The sequence below is a fragment of the Anabrus simplex genome, chromosome 1 (assembly GCF_040414725.1).
Source record: "Anabrus simplex isolate iqAnaSimp1 chromosome 1, ASM4041472v1, whole genome shotgun sequence".
Taxonomy (NCBI): domain Eukaryota; kingdom Metazoa; phylum Arthropoda; class Insecta; order Orthoptera; family Tettigoniidae; genus Anabrus; species Anabrus simplex.
This window is the reverse complement of record NC_090265.1, coordinates 24,812,698-24,834,703: the sequence shown is the minus strand read 5'-3', so window position 1 is coordinate 24,834,703 and position 22,006 is coordinate 24,812,698. Positions and strand designations below refer to the sequence as shown.

At 38.8% G+C, this 22,006-nt stretch overlaps 1 protein-coding gene across 2 annotated transcripts in view; it reads left to right on the top strand.

The window, feature by feature from the left end:
- Positions 1 to 22,006, top strand: part of PIG-A (phosphatidylinositol glycan anchor biosynthesis class A) — a 137,394-nt gene that overhangs the window by 91,389 nt on the left and 23,999 nt on the right. For both annotated transcript variants that reach the window (XM_067138723.2, XM_067138724.2), the window contains exons 8-9: positions 9,986 to 10,071; positions 16,068 to 16,251. In XM_067138723.2, the coding sequence (XP_066994824.2) occupies positions 9,986 to 10,071; positions 16,068 to 16,251 (270 nt within the window). The remainder of the gene's footprint in view (positions 1 to 9,985; positions 10,072 to 16,067; positions 16,252 to 22,006) is intronic.

The window sequence follows — 22,006 nt, the reverse complement described above, 5'->3', positions numbered from 1 at the left end:
TGCATCCTCAGATATCCAACATCCTTGAACTGCTGCTCCCTTAAAAACTATCAACGGTGGCAAAGTTGTGACATCTGCAGAAACACAAGCCAAAACTGTAGTGCTCTCCCGCCCGGAACCGCCCGACACTCGATTCAAAGGTTTTCCTTTCTCTGCAATGGCCCTCAGTTTCGTTGGATCACTTCCAAAGCCAGGTTCATCTGCCTTGCTGAGATCCCCTTTAATACTGATACTTTCATATAAGGTATCTAAATCATCATAAAAAGAGTACTCAACATGAGGATCTCTTGCCATCATTTGCGCTTTTTGAAGATGTTCAGACTTTTTTAAGGAAACCTGTGGGTTCCGATTCATGAAACCACGGTACCAGTCATCGCCTGATATACAATTTTTGAAAGGAGTAGGAATATTATTAGCTCTAACATAATCTGCTACTAACTTCTTGAGTTCCTCTTTATGGCATGGATAACCCATTTTTGCACGAGCTATCAGACACTGTGCAATTTTTTCTTCTGTTTCTGAAGAAAGAACTGTGCTTCTTCCAGCTCCAGTTTTGGTTGTTGGTACTTTCCGACCTTTAATCTTGTGATATATGACAGATATCAGAACAGCATACTTTTCCTCAGCTTCACGATAACTGCAGTTACGGTTTTTGACATCCCTGACAGCATTCTGCAAATCCTTCACTGTATAACTGGATGGGGGTTTCTTTCCAATATAGTTCCTTGGCATCCTGACTACTGAAAAGTACAAAAGGTAACACTGGAGACACATAAAACATGTTTACAATGACCCTGTTTTCATGTTTACAATTACCCCCATCAACAAAAAGTATGGGGCAATTGTAAACAAACAATAACCTATGAAGTGAGGTTAAGCCAAATCTCTTAAAACTTAGAAACATATCATAACTACAGTACATCTCATAGAAACTATTTTCTTTTTTAAACGTGTGATAAATGTCTACTTACTGAGATCGAAAGAAGACAAAGCAAATTTGTTTCTCAAATTCTAAACCAGCTGTTTACAACAATCATTTGGTTCCTCATGCAAAATTCCACCAACAACTTGCCGTCTGGATTTACATTTCCATATCCAAAGGGCCCAACAACATCTTCCCTTCCTTGTCTTTCCATTCCAACTTGTGCATTTAGATCTCCCATCAATAGCACTTCCTTATCTTCTATCTGTCTGTCCACTTCCTCTAAAAAGCTTGTGGGGCATACAACTGAAACAGATCTTTCATGCCATTTTCAAACTGGAGTCTCATCACCATCATCCTATCACTGATGCATGTTGTAGACTCCACATATTCTTGGATTTCTTTTCTAAGTATGATGGCAATAATAGCCAAATATTCCACCTTTAAGGTCCACCCCTTCAACACAAACCATGCAGCATCCACATCACATCTACATTCAGGGACCAGCCTCGAAACAACTGCAGGCCACCACCAGCCACAAAGTAAATCACACAAACACACGGAATGAAACAAACGGTGTACAGACACAATGGCACCAAAACAAAACTGCATGCATAACCCACAGAATTCAAGCCAAGACTGGCCACACAAAGTTCAACCGATCCAAGACACAGTGCAGCACTGACAACACCAAATTGATATGCATGCATCAAAGTAAGGCTGAAGAAACATGCTGCACCACGATAAAAAGATGCCTCTGACAGTGATTCATAAAATGCTGGTTAAGGCCGACGCACAGAATTCCGACCAATGCCGGCTCCTTAAATATGTTGCACTCAACCAAAATTTCAATTGAGCCGAAGTTCAAGGTGTCCACCTCCCCTCTATAGAAACTATTGTCAAAAGAACTGATTTACTCTTCCTTCGAAAATCCATTGCTGGCTCCGTTAACCTTGACACTTTTCATTGTCTTTTCCTATCCTTTCGCTCTGTCCACGGAGGCATTAATTTTGCCCGTACCACCTCCTACCAATCCGGTTACTACGGCTGCTACTCAACACTCTGGAATGGCTTACTGCCTAAAATAAAACACCTTGCCTCTAATGCAGTTTAAGAAACTTGCAAAAAAATAAAAATAAAAAAGATGTGGTATATGTCTGTGTGTACATGAACGAGAGTGAAAGCGAGTGGTAAGTGTTGGCGAGTGAATGAATTACTTTACGACTGTAAATATGTGAATAATGTAATTATTGTCAATATTAGCTTAGTGGGTCTGTGAAGCAGCTACATGGGGCTTGCCCTTTTTCACTAAACCACTCTTAAACTCAGTGGGCCAATTGCAGAAACAGTATTTAGGCAATGTGTACGGTTAAACAATGTCTAAGTATGGCTGCCACATTGCAAAGACGTTATGTATCACTTAGACACTGTCTAAAACCGATGCTCAACCGGCTATGTTTAAGCACTGCCAAGAACACTGTTTAACCTCAAATTATAGGAGTGAATCGCAATTAGAAGTCATGTAGCATGAAACATACGACAGAAGCGACAATCCGGTAATTGTCAACTTGACTGCACTTCTTGGCAGCTGATATATTTTATTATATTTGGGATAATTTCCCCGGAATTAAAGGTCACTTTTATTACATCCATATCAGAATAACTTGTCCCGAGGGCTGTCATATTCATCAACTGGGAGGGATTAAGTTATTATCTTAAATGCCAAGTAAGCACACATAATAATGCCAAAGAAAAGTAGGTTGTGTGCGTATGAATGTTTTTTTGCAGATAATAGTCGTGCTAATTCAGGTAAGTTTTTGGAAACTATGAGATAGGAAAAGGCGAGGAATGGGAAGGAAGAGCTGTGGCCTGATGTAGAAATGGGGAAACTATGGAAAACAGGGCTGCCGATGGTGCGTTTCAAACATATGATCTGCAGAATGCAAGCTACATCTATGTAGCCCGTACAACTCATTCGGTTACACACTAATATAGTTTTATCTTCCCTTCCCAGAAGCTATTTTGATTTCACTCACCATAACAACATTATAATCAAAGCTACACTTCCTCGTATGGTGGTGTGTTGCTTTAGTGTTGTTTATAAGTTTCATTTCCGTATTGATAGATATTACTTTACAAAAAACAATATAAATATGAGTCTCCACCTTATCAATACAAAATTAATTTACATTAAGCTGGTAAATATAGTCAAGACTAGTTTCGACCCCTAGGGGGTCATCTTCAGTTGACATGCATTAAAAATGTATTTTATTACAAAAACATCACATGTAGTGGTAAAAGCTTAAATTAATTTGAACCGATCATAAATGTTGGTATGTCTGGTACATTTGGGCTATTGTATGTGTCAATTTTGAGTTTTTAGCACACAGTGTGAAGGTAGTTGATTAACTAGTGTGCATCATCCATGAAGTCACATGTTATTTTTATGCTACTACCATCCAATTTTTTTTTGGGTTATACAATGTGGAATATACATACATTTGTGCAAATCAACAGTGGCAAGTTTAACAATATACATTTAAAGTTGGTTCATAAATTACACAAATTGGCTATTGATTAGTCATATGAAAATGTAGGACATTGGTTTGAACACTTTGACTGAAATATCAATGTAACACCTTACTGGCATATATCTTAGATGCTAAAATCAGTTTATAAAGCCTGTTATTCTTGATTGAGTCTTGGAATAGGGTTAAAATTTTTTTAAATAAAAACTATTTGCTTAGTATAGGCATTAAATAATGCTGTTAAAATGGACATATAACTAAAACAGTGGTATATGTATGCCATATATGCCTGGTTAAAAACACATTACATTAATGTTATTGATATGTGGTGCTACATGTACATTGTTTTGGAATAAATGGGGTTGACGAATTTTTCACAACAGTCTTAGATATAGTGTTCTGATAAAATGGGTCCGTAAAAATATTTATATGTAAAAAACGGTTAGGTAAGTATTTGAATAATCCGCTTGCAGATCAGGTAATACTTAGTTATATATCTGGAGATATTTTAGGCAGCTACTAATGTTGGAGTTATTAGAAATCTTGAATATATTAATGGAGCATGTTTTTCCATCCGTATGTCGTGATGTTTTAAGTTGGTGACATTTGTCAGAACGTGTTGAAATTATGCGTCTTGATGCACGTTGATTTTATCATGGAAGCGTATATGTTGTAAAAACAAGGTACAGTATGTAAGGTGTTGGAACCGTGCATTCTTTGTAGCTGTAGATCTCAACAGGCAGCTACAAAGAATGCACGGTTCCAACACCTTACATACTGTACCTTGTTTTTACAACATATACGCTTCCATGATAAAATCAACGTGCATCAAGACGCATAATTTCAACACGTTCTGACAAATGTCACCAACTTAAAACATCACGACATACGGATGGAAAAACATGCTCCATTAATATATTCAAGATTTCTAATAACTCCAACATTAGTAGCTGCCTAAAATATCTCCAGATATATAACTAAGTATTACCTGATCTGCAAGCGGATTATTCAAATACTTACCTAACCGTTTTTTACATATAAATATTTTTACGGACCCATTTTATCAGAACACTATATCTAAGACTGTTGTGAAAAATTCGTCAACCCCATTTATTCCAAAACAATGTACTTGTAGCACCACATATCAATAACATTAATGTAATGTGTTTTTAACCAGGCATATATGGCATACATATACCACTGTTTTAGTTATATGTCCATTTTAACAGCATTATTTAATGCCTATACTAAGCAAATAGTTTTTATTTAAAAAAAAATTTAACCCTATTCCAAGACTCAATCAAGAATAACAGGCTTTATAAACTGATTTTAGCATCTAAGATATATGCCAGTAAGGTGTTACATTGATATTTCAGTCAAAGTGTTCAAACCAATGTCCTACATTTTCATATGACTAATCAATAGCCAATTTGTGTAATTTATGAACCAACTTTAAATGTATATTGTTAAACTTGCCACTGTTGATTTGCACAAATGTATGTATATTCCACATTGTATAACCCAAAAAAAAATTGGATGGTAGTAGCATAAAAATAACATGTGACTTCATGGATGATGCACACTAGTTAATCAACTACCTTCACACTGTGTGCTAAAAACTCAAAATTGACACATACAATAGCCCAAATGTACCAGACATACCAACATTTATGATCGGTTCAAATTAATTTAAGCTTTTACCACTACATGTGATGTTTTTGTAAAAAATACATTTTTAATGCGTCAACTGAAGATGACCCCCTAGGGGTCGAAACTAGTCTTGACTATATTTACCAGCTTAATGTAAATTAATTTTGTATTGATAAGGTGGAGACTCATATTTATATTGTTTTTTGTAAAGTGTTGCTTTAGTGTCGATAATGTTATGAGATATTATTTTCATTGAAAGTGATATTCTTATCTGTAGGCAAGTCCTGCTCATGCATAGCCATATTTGAGTAATGTATAGGAAGACAACAGCTGACTATGATTTGGCGCATGCACTGACGAATTTCATTGGTTGCCTTGATCATTAAGCTTTTCACCAAGTTTCGTCGGCATATAAAAGCACAGTGCCGTACATTGATTACGCCCTACGTTGCGCTGATCTTCAGGAGCTAGCATCTCACTAAATACAGTGGAGACAATACGCGACACTTCCGGATTTAGCCTTGTTAAAATGGGGGACAAGTTCCAAGTGGCGCTCCTAGTGGCTTGACCTGAAAATTTGCACTAAATTCAAATATCAATGGAAATGTATATATGGAAATGGATAAATATATTGCGTCTAGAAAGAAAGTGTTACCAAGATATTAACTTCAAAGTTGCTAAAGCAATTCTCGATAAATGAATGAAGAATTATTTAACAGGTTATTATTTAAAGACTGAAATTAGACATATAATCAAGATGTGAAATGGACTGCTGTGAAAGGGCTTGATCTTTCATTTATGCATTACTTTTTTAGCTTTAGAATTCCTGCCTGAACGTTCAGGGCTAGATTTTTCTTTTTTTTTCATTTAAAAGCATTGTATCATCATATTAACACATTCACGCCCGTATCCGAGTTATTGCCTATAGCGCGTGAGCATGCTGTGGACCGTATCCAAGTTAGCCCAGATAAGCGCAACCTTGAATTGCAGCTGTTCCTACGCAGCTGGGATCTAGTTTGGTCACAAATATGTGCGAGAGAGATGGTAATACCCTTATGAATGCTTCTACTCAACAGAAACCACATGGCCATGGCGATTTTCCCTCCCAATGCACTTTTTTTTTGTTTTGTTTCTGAAGGTAGCCTAGCGCTGGCCCAACTGGCTGCATAGTTGGTTTGTGATTGCACAAGCGTGTGTATAGTCGTGTTCTGAAGTGCAACCATGGCGTGTAGGGACAAAGTAAGTGTTGACGAAATTTCCGACATCCTTTTCAATGAAGACTCGGGTGATGAACTGATTCCTGAACTAAGTGAAATTGAAAGTGACATTGATGACAGTGATGACAGTGATGACAGTGATGACAGTGAAGACGATTCTCCTGAACACGTGACAGAAAACACAGTACCAGTACCTGAATGTTCGCCTTTATACCGCCCCCCTGCAATCCCATTTACTGCTAAACCAGGTATAAATATTGAAACAGAAAACACCAACAAGATGTCATTTGTAAATCTATTTCTCACAGCTGAATTTCTCGAATACCTATGCAAGTCATGTAATTAGTGCGACGCCGCGCCCCTTCTCTAAACACTCTCTTGCTCAAACGTGGAGTCCGATGACTGTTTCAGAAATAAGACAGTTCCTGGGTTTGATGCTCACTACCGGCATCATTAGTAAACCATGTCTCAGAATGTACTGGAGAGAAGGTCCAATTTCCTCTACTCCTATTTTCTCAAAGACAATGTCACAAAATCGCTTCGAAAATATCCTCTCATTTCTCCACTTTAGTGACAGCAGCGGATACGAGCACAGCACTGACAGATTGTATAAAATCAGACCCATTTTACAGAAACTTTCGGACAGATTTACAGAACTTTATACCCCCAAACAGAAAGTTGCTCTGGACGAAGGAATACTAGCCTGGAGAGGGCGCCTAAGATTCCGCGTATACAACCCCGGTAAAATAATAAAATATGGCATTTTAGTGAGGATGGTTTGCGAGTCTAACATGGGGTACATCTGTAAACTCATGATATATGATGCAAGTGGTGCGAATTTACAAAGCACAGTTTTTTAGCTGCTTGAAAATTATCTTGGCCAGGGGTATACAGTCTATATGGACAATTATTACAATAGCGTTGGACTCGCGAACAATTATGGGAACAGAACACTGCCGTATGTGGAACAGTACGGTCAAATAGGGGTGTACGAAAAGATCTAAAGGAACACCAGGCAATTCTCAAACGGGGGGAAATGACTTTCAGGAGGGATGAGGATGTATTGCTTGTTTCTTGGAGGGACAAAAAGGTTATTACTATGGTAACTACCATCCATTCGGCAGAAATGGTCGAAACAAAGAAATCTGGAAAAATACAAATGAAACCAGAGTCTGTGACCGACTATAATCAACACATACATGGTGTTGATACTGCAGACCAGTACTTGGCGCTCTATCCTTTCATGAGGAAAACTATAAAGTGGCCAAAAAAGGTTTTTTTATTTACTGTACTGCTCACTTTTTAACGCATTTCGGCTCTTCCAGAACTCGAATCCTCAAAAATCAAAAACATTTCTGAATTTCATGCAGACAGTAGTTAGGAACTTGCTCCAGGAAAAAAGTGAACCCGACATACAAGTACAGTCACCTCTCTCCGACATCTCAGCTCCATCTACTTCATCAGCTCTAAGTCAACATCCCGTGATTTTGCCTCCAAAAAGGGCACCGGCCAAGGATCCACCATTTAGGTTAGATGGGAAGAGAAAAGAGCATATTCTCTTCAAGTTTCCACCATTGAATAAAGTCAAGTTCCCTTCAAGAAGGTGCAAAGTGTGCTTCAAAAATAAAATTATTAGTGAAACACGCTATTTTTGTGGAAAGTGTGGTGTTCCCATTCACCCAGGAAAGTGTTGCATTAGCCACCACACCCTACAGAGATTCTAGAGGACTTCATTAATGGTATGTGGAAAATTTTGTTTCCATATCTTGTTTAGTTTAGAACTTATTGTGAAAAGAATTCGTTGTTATTTGCTCTGCCACTAACAGCTGAAATATCTGGGCCAGCTCTTTAAATAGCCAGCTCAGATGATGGGTGTGAATGTGTTAAAACACTTGTCAACAAAGATATCGACACATTCCTTACACACATGATTCAATGAATTTACATTTAAGAGCTGGACAATTTTCCTTTTAACTTGAAGCCTACTAACAGAAAGAAAATCTATAAATTTAGCCTCAAAAACATTCAAACTTTCCCTATAAGCAATACTTGCCATAATGCCATTACATTAGGGTAAAGCAAATTTGCATCATCATATTGTTTCAAAAAAATATGTACATTTCTTAAATCACCCATATTTTCTTCAGTGCTTGACAACGCATTACGGCATTCCAAATGGGGTAACTTGGAACACAACCAGCCATACTCATATGCATATGCATTTTCCTGAATTAAATCAAACCCACAGATCACACCTACAACAACACATCGGTATTGAAGGTTAACTGCTGCACTATACAATAAAATATGCGTATTATATTTTAAGCCAGTTAAAATATGGGTCGAGCAGGTCAAGAAGATTATGAAGTACTATACAAATCTCTTTGTCACTGGAAGAATATACATGCAAATACAATATTACATTTTCTTGTCACGAGGGAAACGGAAGAAAGACCGCGCATTCTTTTCTACTTCATAGTTACTGCAGCCAAACACAGCACATACCTTTCCCCTCATGTTAAGAGGAGATATCAAGGAATGACACACGCTACTATTTAATTATGTCAGCTCACTGAAAACGCATAAATAATACCAAAAACTTTACACACAAATACACGTGCTCTTATGACAGAATCAGTAGTTCTCAGGTCAATCCACTAGAGAAAGCTCTAATAGCTGTCCCTCGATATCTTGCTGAGTGTCGTGTATTGTCTCTACTGTATTTGATCTCACTTCAATTAAATGACTTGTCTTCGACTTCTACACATTTTTGGGACTTCATATTTATTAAATCATGTTGTGACTTCGCGCCTGACAGTATTTTTGGAAATGAGACATAGCTCTCATAGTGCATTGGCACTGCTGGTGGCTTCAAATAGCCTATGCAGTGGCTTCCACGGTATGCACTAGCCTTACATCTTGGGTGGTGTGCTAAGTCCCAACTGACGAGCCTAACTTAGCACACGAGGACGAAACGCAGGCAACCAAGAATGAGTTAGCTGGAAAATTTATAATGTCCAATAACGGACCATTATATTGGTATTATAAATTTACTCATTCAGGACAAATATTCTAGGTTCCCTATAGGAATCAACATCTACATCATCTTTAGGGGCTTGCGCCGTGCTTCATATTAGCGACTTCTTTTGGATTTTATGATTTAAAATCGCACACTGCTAATCCTATTGTCTTATATTGCCTCTTCAACTGCTTTCCTATGCATTGTTTTTGTGTTTTTAATCAGCTGATGATGACCCAGATTGGTGGTCGAAACCGGTACCGCTTTTAATCTAATAAGACTGTAACACTGATTTCTTATTTACTTGTATTGAATAGGTTGAACCATTTTATTTCTTATTTTAGTTTAATTGTGATACAGTTCAATAAGGAACATTATGAAATTTTTATCTTTAAAAGCATAGAGTTGCATGAAAGATACTTCTGTTTCCATTTTCAAACCAATATTGAAAGTTTAAACGACATCTAGCTGAACACCGGCTGTACATTGTTTATGCAATGAAAGGTTGTGATCGACGTAGACGTTGTCTAAGGCTTAAAACTAGTCGTTGTTTCTGCAATCGGCCCTGAAGGTTTTATGGTAAATAAATAAATAAATAAATAAATAAATAATTGTCATCCAGGTGATACGACGTTGGTTTGTTCCTCAGTTTACAGGTGGTGAGCACACGTGTTGGTGGGATCCCTGAAGTCTTACCTCCTGATCTCATCTACCTGACTGAGCCCACTGTACCAGGTATGACTACTTCATAAATCATCTTCTTGTCATGTTGAAATGTACTTTCTTAAGTTATGGAATAAATAAGCAACAGATTGATTGATATTCTGTTTATCACGAAAACTGCCCGCCTGATTTGTTAACGTCTGACAGAGTGGTTAGCTGGTTCGAGTCCTGTCACTGGAAAAAATGTTCACCATCAGAGGTAGTGGTATACAATTTGTGATCGCCTGATTGCATGCCAAAAACCTGGATTAATTTCCAAATATTTCTGCAGTGTTCATATGGAGTGAGGGTATATGCTGCTCGCGATGGAGATTCATCCGTCGGATGGAGACATTAAGCCTTCAGCAGGCACTTTGCTGTTATTTGACAGGAGTAAGCTACGTTCCTATATTCGGTTTCACCCTCTCCCTACATCATCATCATCCCACATCTAGACGCCCAGGTCAGCCGTGGACACTCCCGGCACTAAAAGCTATTGTTGTTGTTGTTGTTGTTTTGGGTCATCAGTCTATAGAATGGTTTCATGCAGCTGTCCAAGCCACCTTATTCTGTGCTAATATTTTCATTTCTACATAACTACTACATCCTACGTCTACTCGAATCTGCTTGCCATATTCATACTGTTTTTACCACCTGCACTTCCTTCAAAATGTAACTGAACGAGTCGGTGAATAAATTTCAATATGGGTCTAAACATGAGATTAGTTACATGTAAAATTTCACCAAATCGTTCTTCTCTTACTGATTTAATTCACTGTCTCTTTATTCATGATTCGATCCACCCATCTCACCTTCAGCATTCTTCTGTAATACTACACTTCAAAAGCTTCTGTTTTCCTTTTGACCGAGCTGCAGTTACTTAAGTGTGGCCAGTATTCAGGAGATAGTGGGTTCGAACCACACTGTCAGCAGCCATGAAGATGGTTTTCCGTGTTTTACCATTTTTACACCAGGCAAATGCTGGGGCTCTACCTTAAGACCACGGCCGCTTCCTTCCCATTCCTAGGCCTTTCCTGTGCCATCGTCCCCATAAGACCTATCTGTGTCGGTGCGACGTAAAGCAACTTGGAGCTAGTCATCTTCAATGTTTCACTTCCAAACAGTGCCAAGCTCCATACAAAAGTCTTCGAAACCATCTGTCAGTTCCTCTGTCAATGTTTGAAGTGAGCAAATTTTTTTTCTTAAGAAAGGCCTTCCTTGCTTGTGTTAATCTTTATTTCATGTCCTCCTTGCTTCTGTCATCATTAGGTTTTTTTTTTTTTTTTTTTTTTTTTTTGCTTTACGTCTCACCGATACAGATATGTCTTATGGGGACGATGGCACAGGAAAGGCCTAGGAATGGGAAGGAAGCGGCCGTGGTCTTAATTAAGGTAGAGCCCCAGCATTTTCCTGGTGTGAAAATGGGAACCCACAGAAAACCATCTTCAGGGCTGCTGACAGTGGGATTCGAACCCAATATCTTCCGGATGCGAGCTCACAGCTGCACGCCCATAACCGCACAGCCAGCCCGGTTGTTAGTTATTTTACTACCCAAGTAACAGTATTCATGTACTTCTTTTAATACTTCATTTGTTAATCTACTGTTTCCTGCACTACCTGGCTTCTGCACTCCATTACTTTTCTTTTCAGTTTATTTATTCTTATTTTGTACTCCTTCTCTGAGACTGTGTCCGTACCATTCAGCAGTTTCTCCAGATCTTCAGCAGACTCGGATCAAATAACAATATCATCGACAAATCTCAGAGTTTTACAATTAAAAATATATGCAAATAAACAAATCAATAAATCACAAAAGCTGGCACCACTGAACCTGCACAGTTCATGTATATTACCAGTGGTCTGGACAATTTTATATAATCTGTACTATTTGTGAGTTTGTTTACAGAGGGTAATCTCAGAAACTACTCAACTGATTTCAGTGATTACGAGCTTTATATAATTTTGTCAAAGCAGACCCTGGATCTTTGCGAGATATATGCAGGGACAAGGAAGAAGAAAAATAATTGTATTATGCAAGTTTATCTATGGCCAGAAAAAGTACAGCAGTTCAAAAAAATATGGACCTGGGACCCCCTTGAAAGCGAACATGCTTCCTCAACTCTTGGTCCTATTAACCCTCGAACTGGCAAGCACCTAATATCAAGCTCTTGCTCCGTTTTCCCAGTTATAATTCCTGTTGCTTCCATCTGGTTCTACTGTTAACCAGCATTTTCACTTCATCCCAAGTTTTTCCATTCCTAGGCACTCCTCTTCAATTGTCTTTCTCCCAATTCTTCTTCGGATGGCCATGTTTTCGACCACCTGGGGGAGGGGGTTCCAGTCGAGTGCTGTCTTTTCAGTGGTTCCAGTGAAGTTGATAGGAAACCTGGGCAGGTTTTGCCTATGAGTGGCGCCATTATGTGAGAAACACCATTGGTCTGCGTTACCTGTGTGACGTACAATACTTGTGAGTAGTACCATAATGTGTGGAACACCGTGAGTCTATACTAATTTTGATTAGTACCGCAACATGAGAAATACCACTTTATCAGCAATAAGTGCCATGATGAGGGGCCGTTGACCTGGATTTTGGACCCCTTTAGACAACAAGCATCATTGTTTCAGGCTTGTGCTGTGGAAGCAGTCCTTTGGTCAGTAATATTGTTGTTTTAATATAGTTTTTGGGAAGGTGCGACATTGCAGGTCGGATCCATTGATTGTTTTAAGTTCATAATCATTGTTCATTGTGGTCTTTTTGAATTCTAGTCAGTAGAATTATTTTGAACTTTCAGTATTACGACTTTGATCCGCTGATTATTTTAAATTCATATTCATCCATTCATTCTTCAACATCACATTTCAAATTCTGGTCAGTGAATGAATTTTGGACTTTTAAATTATCATTACATTTTGTCTCATTTCGTACCATTAGGGGCAGATGACCTAGACGTAAGGCCCCTTTAAACAACAAGAACGTTCATCATTACCATCATCATCAAAGCACATGGTCTTCATTGAGGGTTTACCCTGGAAAATTGGAGGATTTTGTCCATGCCACACCTGCAGCGGTATTCTACAAACAAAATTTGCATATTAAATTGTGAGTTTTGGACCTCTTTATTATGTTATTTTTATACTGATGTGATATTTTGTTCCATAGCCCCACTCCCACTGGTACTACCAGCCCCGAGGGGCCTTTGCCTTTCCAAGTGACCACCGCTCGGCCCGAAGACTTCCAAATTATAAAGTGACGCATGGCCAGTGCAACAAATTCTCTCTGCCATTATTCTTGGCTTTCTAGACCAGGACCGCCATCTTGTTATCAAATAACTCCTCAGTTGTAATCACACACCCTGAGCGGACCTTGAAACAGCCCTCAGGTCCAGGTAAAATCTCATACTTGGTTGGGAATCGATCTTGCGGCATCTGGGTAAGAGGCCTCTTCAGTGACGCCTAGGTTATCTATGACAGCTGTTGGTGGAACTGTGGAGGATCAAACCAGCCTTCGGCCTGAATACCCAACACAACATACAAAGGGCAGTCAGGTCCGACAGGATAAAGAAGTTTTGGGAGCGGAAGAAGAAGCTGAAAAGCTGACTCTGTTTAATACTATTAGACTTTAATGTATATGGCTGATCAAAGTGCTCCAATGGGGGATACACTGTGTAAAAAAATAAAATAATAATAATAATAATAATAATAATAATAATAATAATAATAATAATAATAATAATAATAATAATAATAATAATAATAACATTCAAAAGAAGTGCATTAATGAACTCTATCTATCCAACAAAACGTGAAACTGCTTCTGCATGAAGTTGGGACATTAATCAGAAGATGTCACTACTGAATAATTGAGAAGTTTGTCATTTCTAAGTTTCCTAAACTGATTGGATTTATTTTGTTTTGATTTTGGTGTACTTCAAGAAGTTTAAACTTTCCAAAAAACTCTGTTCATGCACCCTTGTGCAAGGTGGAAGAACTTGTAATTTAAAGAAGTTTTGTGTTTCTAGGTTTTCATAACTGGATCAATGTTAATTTATTTTTGGGTTGGCAACTCTTCTTTTTCATTCTGCCAGTTTTGAATCTGGCCAATTAGAAATTTCTGTAATTATTTTTTTTAGCCTATCACAGGCTTCTTGTCACTTTTCGAATTGTCCAATAAAAATTGAGAGGGTGTGTCCAAATTAGTCCAGAATCCTCTCGAACCTTCCCTTCGGATATATAAGCTGCGGCTTTTCTGGGTACCTTGCCTATTAATCACTGTGTGTGTGTGTGTGTGTGTGTGTGTGTGTGTGTGTGTGTGTGTGTGTGTGTGGGCGCGCGCGCACGGGGCACCTCATTCTTCACCAGGCAGTCCAGCAGCTAAGGTAATGACCACCAGACTTATTTTTCTCTAGCTACCTCCACAGACTTACATGAGGGGAAGGCCCTAATTTCTAATTATGTAACCTCCTGTTCTCTAAAATGTAAACTTTCTTTCAGCTAATGTAAAATTTCATAAAGTCTTAAAACTGTAAATCGGGGATAGAGAGTGCGTTACCATCTCAAGTTCCCCTTCAACTTGGTTTGAGGTGACTACGATTTTGTAACTGTTTTTCTTTCCTGTAATGCATTAAATTAACCTTCTTTCGAGTCACCTCAGTAGCTTGGGATTAGCCCCTGTATAATCAGGTCGAGAGCCCAGTTAGGATTTTATACTTCATTATCTAGGAGTGCAAGTGTACACCTCCATCATTTTGTGTTTGGGCCAGTAATCTAACCTATTCTTTTTCCACGAAGGCCCAGTAGTTTGGGTAACAGATACCCCTGTGTAAAAGTAATTTCAATTGTAAATTGCGCCGAGAGAGGCCAATTGATGTAATGTTGCCTTGAGTAGGCTGTAAGAAATTTGTTGATATTGGAGAGCATATAAGCTCTTTTCTAAGTTTTCTGTAATAGTGAGGGGTGCCTCTGTAAGGCTAGAAATTGTAACTTTTGGAGCAAAGTGCTTTTGAATTGGGGGATTTCTGCCCTTGCCTAAATTATACCTCATTTACGAAATTGTAAGTTTGTAAACTAGGGGCTTGAAGCCCAAAATTGTTCAAGTTCTGAATCTTGGATTTTCCAATTCTTGAAATTGTCATTGTACCTGTAACCTCATTATTTCACTGAGTGAAAAATTTGTTAAACTTGTGATTTAAAGAGAAATGTTAAAGTTTTAAATTAATTTTTGATATTGTGGTTAGACCCATTCTACCCACCTCTGTGATCCACCAAAACACGGTAACAATAATAATAATTGCAAGGTCTTAGCTAACATGTTCAATCATTTTAATGTGACGGCATCTGGTTGCTTGCTCGTCACTTTCGACGTTCCATTTTTCTCTAGGCACACTAGATGGCAGAGTAAACCGGATCTCTCTTGGGCATCAATGGCTAAGATTTAATGAATTTTGACGGGCGAATACGAAATGTGGTACCAGAGATCTTTTACATGATGACATCGAACAACATGGAATGTCGAATGGACTTTTTGCCGCCCTTCAAAAATTAGACTACCTCTGCCGGCTTTGAACCCACTATCTTGTGATCCAGAGGCCAACATTCTACCACTTTTCCACAGAGGGAGTGTACTTATATAACAACAACAACAACAACGACATTCTAGGGTTGTCTGCGCAGTTAGGGGCGCACAGCTGGGAGCATGTATTCGAGACATAGTGGGTTCGAACCCTGCTGTCAGCAGCCCTGAATATGGTTTTCCATGGTTTCCCATTTTCATAAGAGGCAAGTCCTGGGGCTGTACTTTAATTAAGGTCATGACCGCTTCCTTCTAACTCCTAGCCCTTTCTTATCCCATTATCGCCATAAGACCTACAGTATCTGTGTCGGTGCCAATTGTAAATGAAAAATTTAAAATGACATTCTACATCAAAATACTTTGTGCCAATAACTTTGATGCCCAGGATTGTGAAAGTTCAATCCACTTTATTCTCAGCCATGCTTTGGAGAATGAATAGTGTTGTTTACCTATGTTCCAGCTTTGCTCGAGGGTCTGGAGAGGGCTTTAGGTGATCTAAAGTCAGGAAATGTTGTTCCACCGTTCGATTGTCACCGCCGGGTGAAGTCTCTGTACAACTGGATGGACGTTACACGGCGCACTCAAATCGTATACAACAGAATCGTCAAGGAAGGCCATAAGTCTCTAGCAGCACATCTGAGGAGGTAGGTCAGGTCAGGGGATCATAGAAATTTTCCTTTATGTTAGCGTTTGCCATTACTAGAGCCGTACATCATTTACAAATACAACTTTAAATCCCTTAACATTGCCAGAGTTGTGTCCAAATAGGGGATGGGCATTCAGAGTGGTTGAAGACTAAGCTGGGTGTACGACAAGCCAGCGCACCATCACAACTTTTATTCATCATTGTAATGCATGAAATAATGACACCTGTTTTCTTGAAAAACAGGGAAAGTAGAAGAAAATAAAAATGCAGAGAATATACGAGGAAGACAGAGGGAAATTGCTTGTCACATCAAAATTAAGCTTTCTCTCTTTAAGACTGGACCAAAACAGAGTGATGAGCAAGACTGATGTGTAAAATTCTAAGTCCGTCTTGTCAATACAATAAGAAGTTATTAACAAAATGCTCTTAACTTTTTAATGTTCCTATTAAATGCCCATTGTTTTAAAACCTACCCATGTAATTTACATAACATAAAGGTACTAATTCAGTCACCACTAATCTGCATTTAGGGCAGATTCCCTATCTAATTTTTACCTAGTATTTTCTTGAATAATTGCTTATAATTATTATAGATTTTGCCTCACTATTAATTATTACGGAAAAGCAAAATTATCACAGAAATATTCTACAAAGAAAGGAATATGTCAATAGACCTTCTTTTCATGCTGCAGGACATGGTGTCTTATTCCTGAGTTTCAGAACACTAATCCATATGTTTTGGTTTAGAACTGGCATGCTTATTCATGCCAATTTCAAGAATAAGGTCCCCTGATAATCACAGGCATTAGTTTGAATAGTGACTGACTAATGGCTTGCTGTGGTTAATGTAGTTCATTTTTGTTGCGTGTAGTGTTTCTGGGAGTACTGTTAACCCACTTCACAGATTGGCAGTTTATGATAAGGTGTAGTTTGTTTGACTAATGATACATTTATTTCAAGGTCTTTATGTCATTGTAAGTGTTCATTCAAAATATGTTTCAGTATGATGATTCCAGAATACGATAAACCTCCTCGAGCATAACTGTTGAGTATCATGTCCCACTAAATTGAATGCAGGGAAAATTGGAATATCCCAGGGAAAAGACAGGGTCAATAGTTTTAGGTTACCAGCAGGCACCTTGAATGAAAACAGTTAAGAGACTCAACAGCAATTCTGAGTTTAAAGCTTTTGCCCTTGCAGATGATGTGGTGATAGTGAAGCTGTGAAGCTGAAGCTGAATGAAGCAATTTAGTCTCAAGATAAACAAATCCAAAATGGCAGTGTTGCCTGTTAGTCAACAGAACATCCGTACTAACATCACTTTAGGTGCATCAAAGTTGGAAGAAGAATATCAGCTCTGTTATCTTGGCAGTGTAGTAACAAGAGATTGTAGAAATCACTAGTAGAGTACAGAATGGAGCACAGTTTTATCATCTTGTGAGAGGGTAAGCATGTTCCATTAAGATCAAAATTAATACTCTACAGGTAACCAGTTACCACATACAGTCTAGAAACTTGCATCTAAACCAACAGAAATATCAGTGGAAATGCAGTTCTTAAGAACTATGATTCAGAAAACAAGGAGGGACAAAATAAGAAAAGTCCTTAGTGAGATCTGTGTCGAAGCCAGGCTGAAATGGTTTGGTCATCTCAAAAGAATGGACCCACAAAGAACAGTTAGAGTGTGGTGTGAGAAGGAACTCAAAGATCAAGAGGTCGGCCAAGAAAGAGATGGAGCGATCAGATTAGAAATAATCTAACTGAACGAGGTATGGATTTGCAACAGATTATGGAAGAAGACGTGAACAGAAGTAAACGGAGAGAGGACTCGTTCACCGCACCCGAGAAACTGGAGGTGGTTCAAAATGATGATGATAAGCAGTCATTGGACCAATAGATATTAGATTTGTCCCAAGAGTAGGTACATACAACACACCAGCAAATGAATTTTCCATCCCGTTGACATTTTGTCAGTAACACGTCCATTTTTTCACCTTGACATAGATTCAAACATCTCATTACATGCGCTCATATGATGTGAAGCACAGGATTCTCTTCTCATTCTCAACAGAGACATGACCTTATCTGCTGTAGCTTGTTCGTTTTCCACTCATATTCTTCTTTTCTGCTCTTTTATTTGGGCAGTTCATAGATGTACGTCCAAGTTGATCACAAACATAACATTTCAATTTATTCTTAGTGTACCATAATTTCCTCGCATGTTTGACCCCCTTAACTTGTGTAATCCTTATATCAAATGTTCCACCTTTACAATCCTTCACACAGTACTTTACGACAATACGGGCTCAAATATGAAATATATCACATGTAATATTGGACCCCCTTGCCGCCCCCCCCCCCCCCCACTTTTTTAGCCACAAAAAGTGGCAGGGGAGGATCCAATATGCGATAGCCTTCCATTCTGCCCAGTGACTTCTGGCTATAAAGAACTATAAATTATACATGTATGTATTCTACACTATTCATTAACAAATTTGTGATTGTATTCGGAGTCTTACTGACTACTTTTGTTGAAAGGCACCCTTTCTAAATTTACGAAGGTCGATCAAATATAAACAGGATTTTTTTTCCCTGAACATCAACAGTTGGATGTGGACTGGCCCCGCGCTTCTGCTGTGCTTAGGCAGGACCGCTGGGAGTGGGGAGAGCGTGCTGTTAGATATTTCCCGCCGTTTTGTCAGTAACGCTCACGATGTCGGAGCAACAGGTGCACCCTTCCACTGCGCAACGCATAATTATAAAATTTCTTGCTCGTGAAGGAGTTACAGCATCTGAAATTTGCCAGAGATTGACTGCACAGTTTGGTGATCAAACATTGTCAAGGGCGCGTGTGTTTGCCTGGCATAAAAAGTTGAAGGAAGGACGAGAACGTGTGGAAAATCAGCAACGCGATCGCCATCCTCGGACCAGCATTACAGACAAAAACATTTGTGCGGTTAAAGACATTAATGACGATAATCGACTGGCGAGAGTATCGGAAATTGCAGAACAAGTCGGAATCAGTTATGGAAGCTGTCAGGCAATCATCAAAAACGACCTACAGTTCCGTAAAGTGCATTCCAGATAGGTCCCTCTAACTGTCTCCAAACTACAGGAAATGCACTGGACTACACTTGATCGTCCTCCTTACAGCCCAGACTTATCGCCCTGCAATTTTCGTTTGTTCGGACCGTTTGAAGAAGCCGTAGGAGGGCAACGATTTGAAGATGACGAGAGTGTGGAAGACTGTGCGCAACTGGCTGGTGACATGACCCTGTTCTTTTTACGATGAGGGCATCAGGAAGCTGCCCATACGATGGGACAAATGCATTTCCAAAGCAGGAAACTGTGTGGAAATATATTGTAATTGCCTTGTGTTTTTTAATAAATGAATTTAAATAACAAATAAAATCCAGTTTAGATTTGATCCTCCCTCGTAAAAATATTGAAGACAATAAACGGTGAATACATGACTTTTAGGCCGGCATATATAGTAAATGTAGTCAGAAGTCCCAGAAGGAAACCATGAGTGAAATGCTGGTTATTTCAAGATTGAAAAAGCTAAAGAGCTTAAATGTTTTTAACATTGCAGTCGATGAAATTAAATTGTGGTTTACTTCTGAGAAATTTTTTGATATAAAGGCCAAAGGCAGGCATTTATACAAGTGGAGGCACGTGCTTCCCCTAGTGCACCGTCACTGCAGTGTCCTACATAGGAGGCTTGTAGTGGTGTAGCCACCAGCATCTTGGAAGGGTGTAACAATCCGAGCCTTCTGCTATACTGGAGCGAAACGCTGGTAATTTCACTTTTGAAAACACCTAAAGAGCTTAAATGTTTTTAGATATAGTCAGTTTTAGGTACTCTTTTATCATGTCATTTGTTTCGAGTTGGCCATGCGGTTAGGAGCGCACAGCTGTGAGCTCGCATCCGGGAGATAGTCGGTTCGATCCCCACTGTCAGCAGCCCTGAAGATGGTTTTCTGTGATTTCCCATTTTCACACCAGGCAAATGCTGGGGCTGTACGTTAATTAAGGCCACGGCCGCTTCTTTCCTATTCCTAGGCCTTTCCTGTCCCATCATTGCCATAAGACCTGTCTGCGTCAGTGCAACGTAAAGCAACTAACAAAATAAATAATAATAATAATAATAATAATAATAATAATAATAATAATAATAATAATAATAATAACAACAACAACATTAACTTCTCTAATGAGGTAGACATCAGAAAGGGCATCAGGTTGTAAAAACTTGCTACGATGATTTCTCTCACTTAATACTCGACCAAGTAGAGAAAAAGGATAAGGGTTGGGCATATAGGTTTGTTTGTTTGTTTGTTTGTTTGTTTGTTTGTTTGTTTATTTATTTATTTATTTGGGAAACCAAAACAGTGAGAAGCCGAATTACAGAGTTACATTATTATGGAATATTAATACATCATCATTTTACAGTTCCAGTTTCCCGGGTACTGTCGGCGAGCCTCTTCCATTCTGTCTTATTGAGATACGTTCTGTTGTTAATGACTTCCTCCAGTGTCTTTCCGAGATCTGCAATGTCCATCTTTATGATGTCCATCCAGTGGGTTCTTGGTCTTCCCACAATCTGTTTTCCTGTCACATGTCTCTCCAACTTAACATAAGCTGTCCTTGTTGGCTTTATTCTCGTTACATGCCCAAACCACCTCAATCTGGACGTGCTGACCCGATCTAAACAAAGAACTTAATGGCCAGTCATTTGTCTTTGTCAGTTGAGCAGTAGGCCTACCACACGGTAAACCTAATCACTGCTTTCATTTCAATTATCGTCATCGTGTGCTGCCAACTTCCCTGTTACTGGCATTTCGTTATCCCAAATGACGCCTTCTTCACTACTATCAAGATCATTCGAGATCCCGTCTTTTTGAAACTTTTAAAAATAGTTTTGTTCCTGACTATAGAGCCCAAATAGTGAGAATATATTTGCAGATGATTTCTGGAGATGGCTTCTGTTATTCCCAGTTAGTGTATGTGTAACAGAAGCCACCTCTTCCGAATGAAGCCCTGCTCTAGAAAGCGTGCCAACCGACCAGCTGATCACTAGCATATGTTACAGTTATACTTTTGAATGTAATATACAGGATCTTTTCTTTAGCATGCTCAGCAGCACCACTCAGAGCATGGCACGGCTGGCGCAATGACACTCGGTCGCTAGCCGGTATAATGCGTGCATTTCCTCCCCACTACTCACAGCAATTCACACTTATAGAAATCCATTTCTAGTGAAACTATTAGCTAAAACCTACCTGGCATTACATTTGATGTTCAAAAAGTTGTCCCTCAGCTGTCAAACACGCCTGACACCTCGTAAATAGGTTTGCAGACACTTGACAAATCTCAGCTCGTGTGATGTTCGAAATAACTTGTGTAATGTTCTCTTGTAGTTCTTCTCTTGTGTTAGGATTGTTCACATACACTTTTACCTTCAGCATCCCCCACAGGTAATAATCACAGGGATTTAAATCAGGAGATCTAGGGGAATAATTAACCACACGATCTTTGAAAACGTCCCGTATTACCTCCATAAACCGATTAGCAGTGTGTGCCGTCGCATTATCTTGCATAAAGTAACCATTCTTCCTTTCTTCTTCCATCAGCTCTTGAAAGAATGGTCTGAGAATGCTATATATCGATCAGCATTTATTGTTTTGCGGAAAAATATAGGCCCTATAATTATGCGAGCACTTATTGAGCACCAAACTCCTATTTTTACATC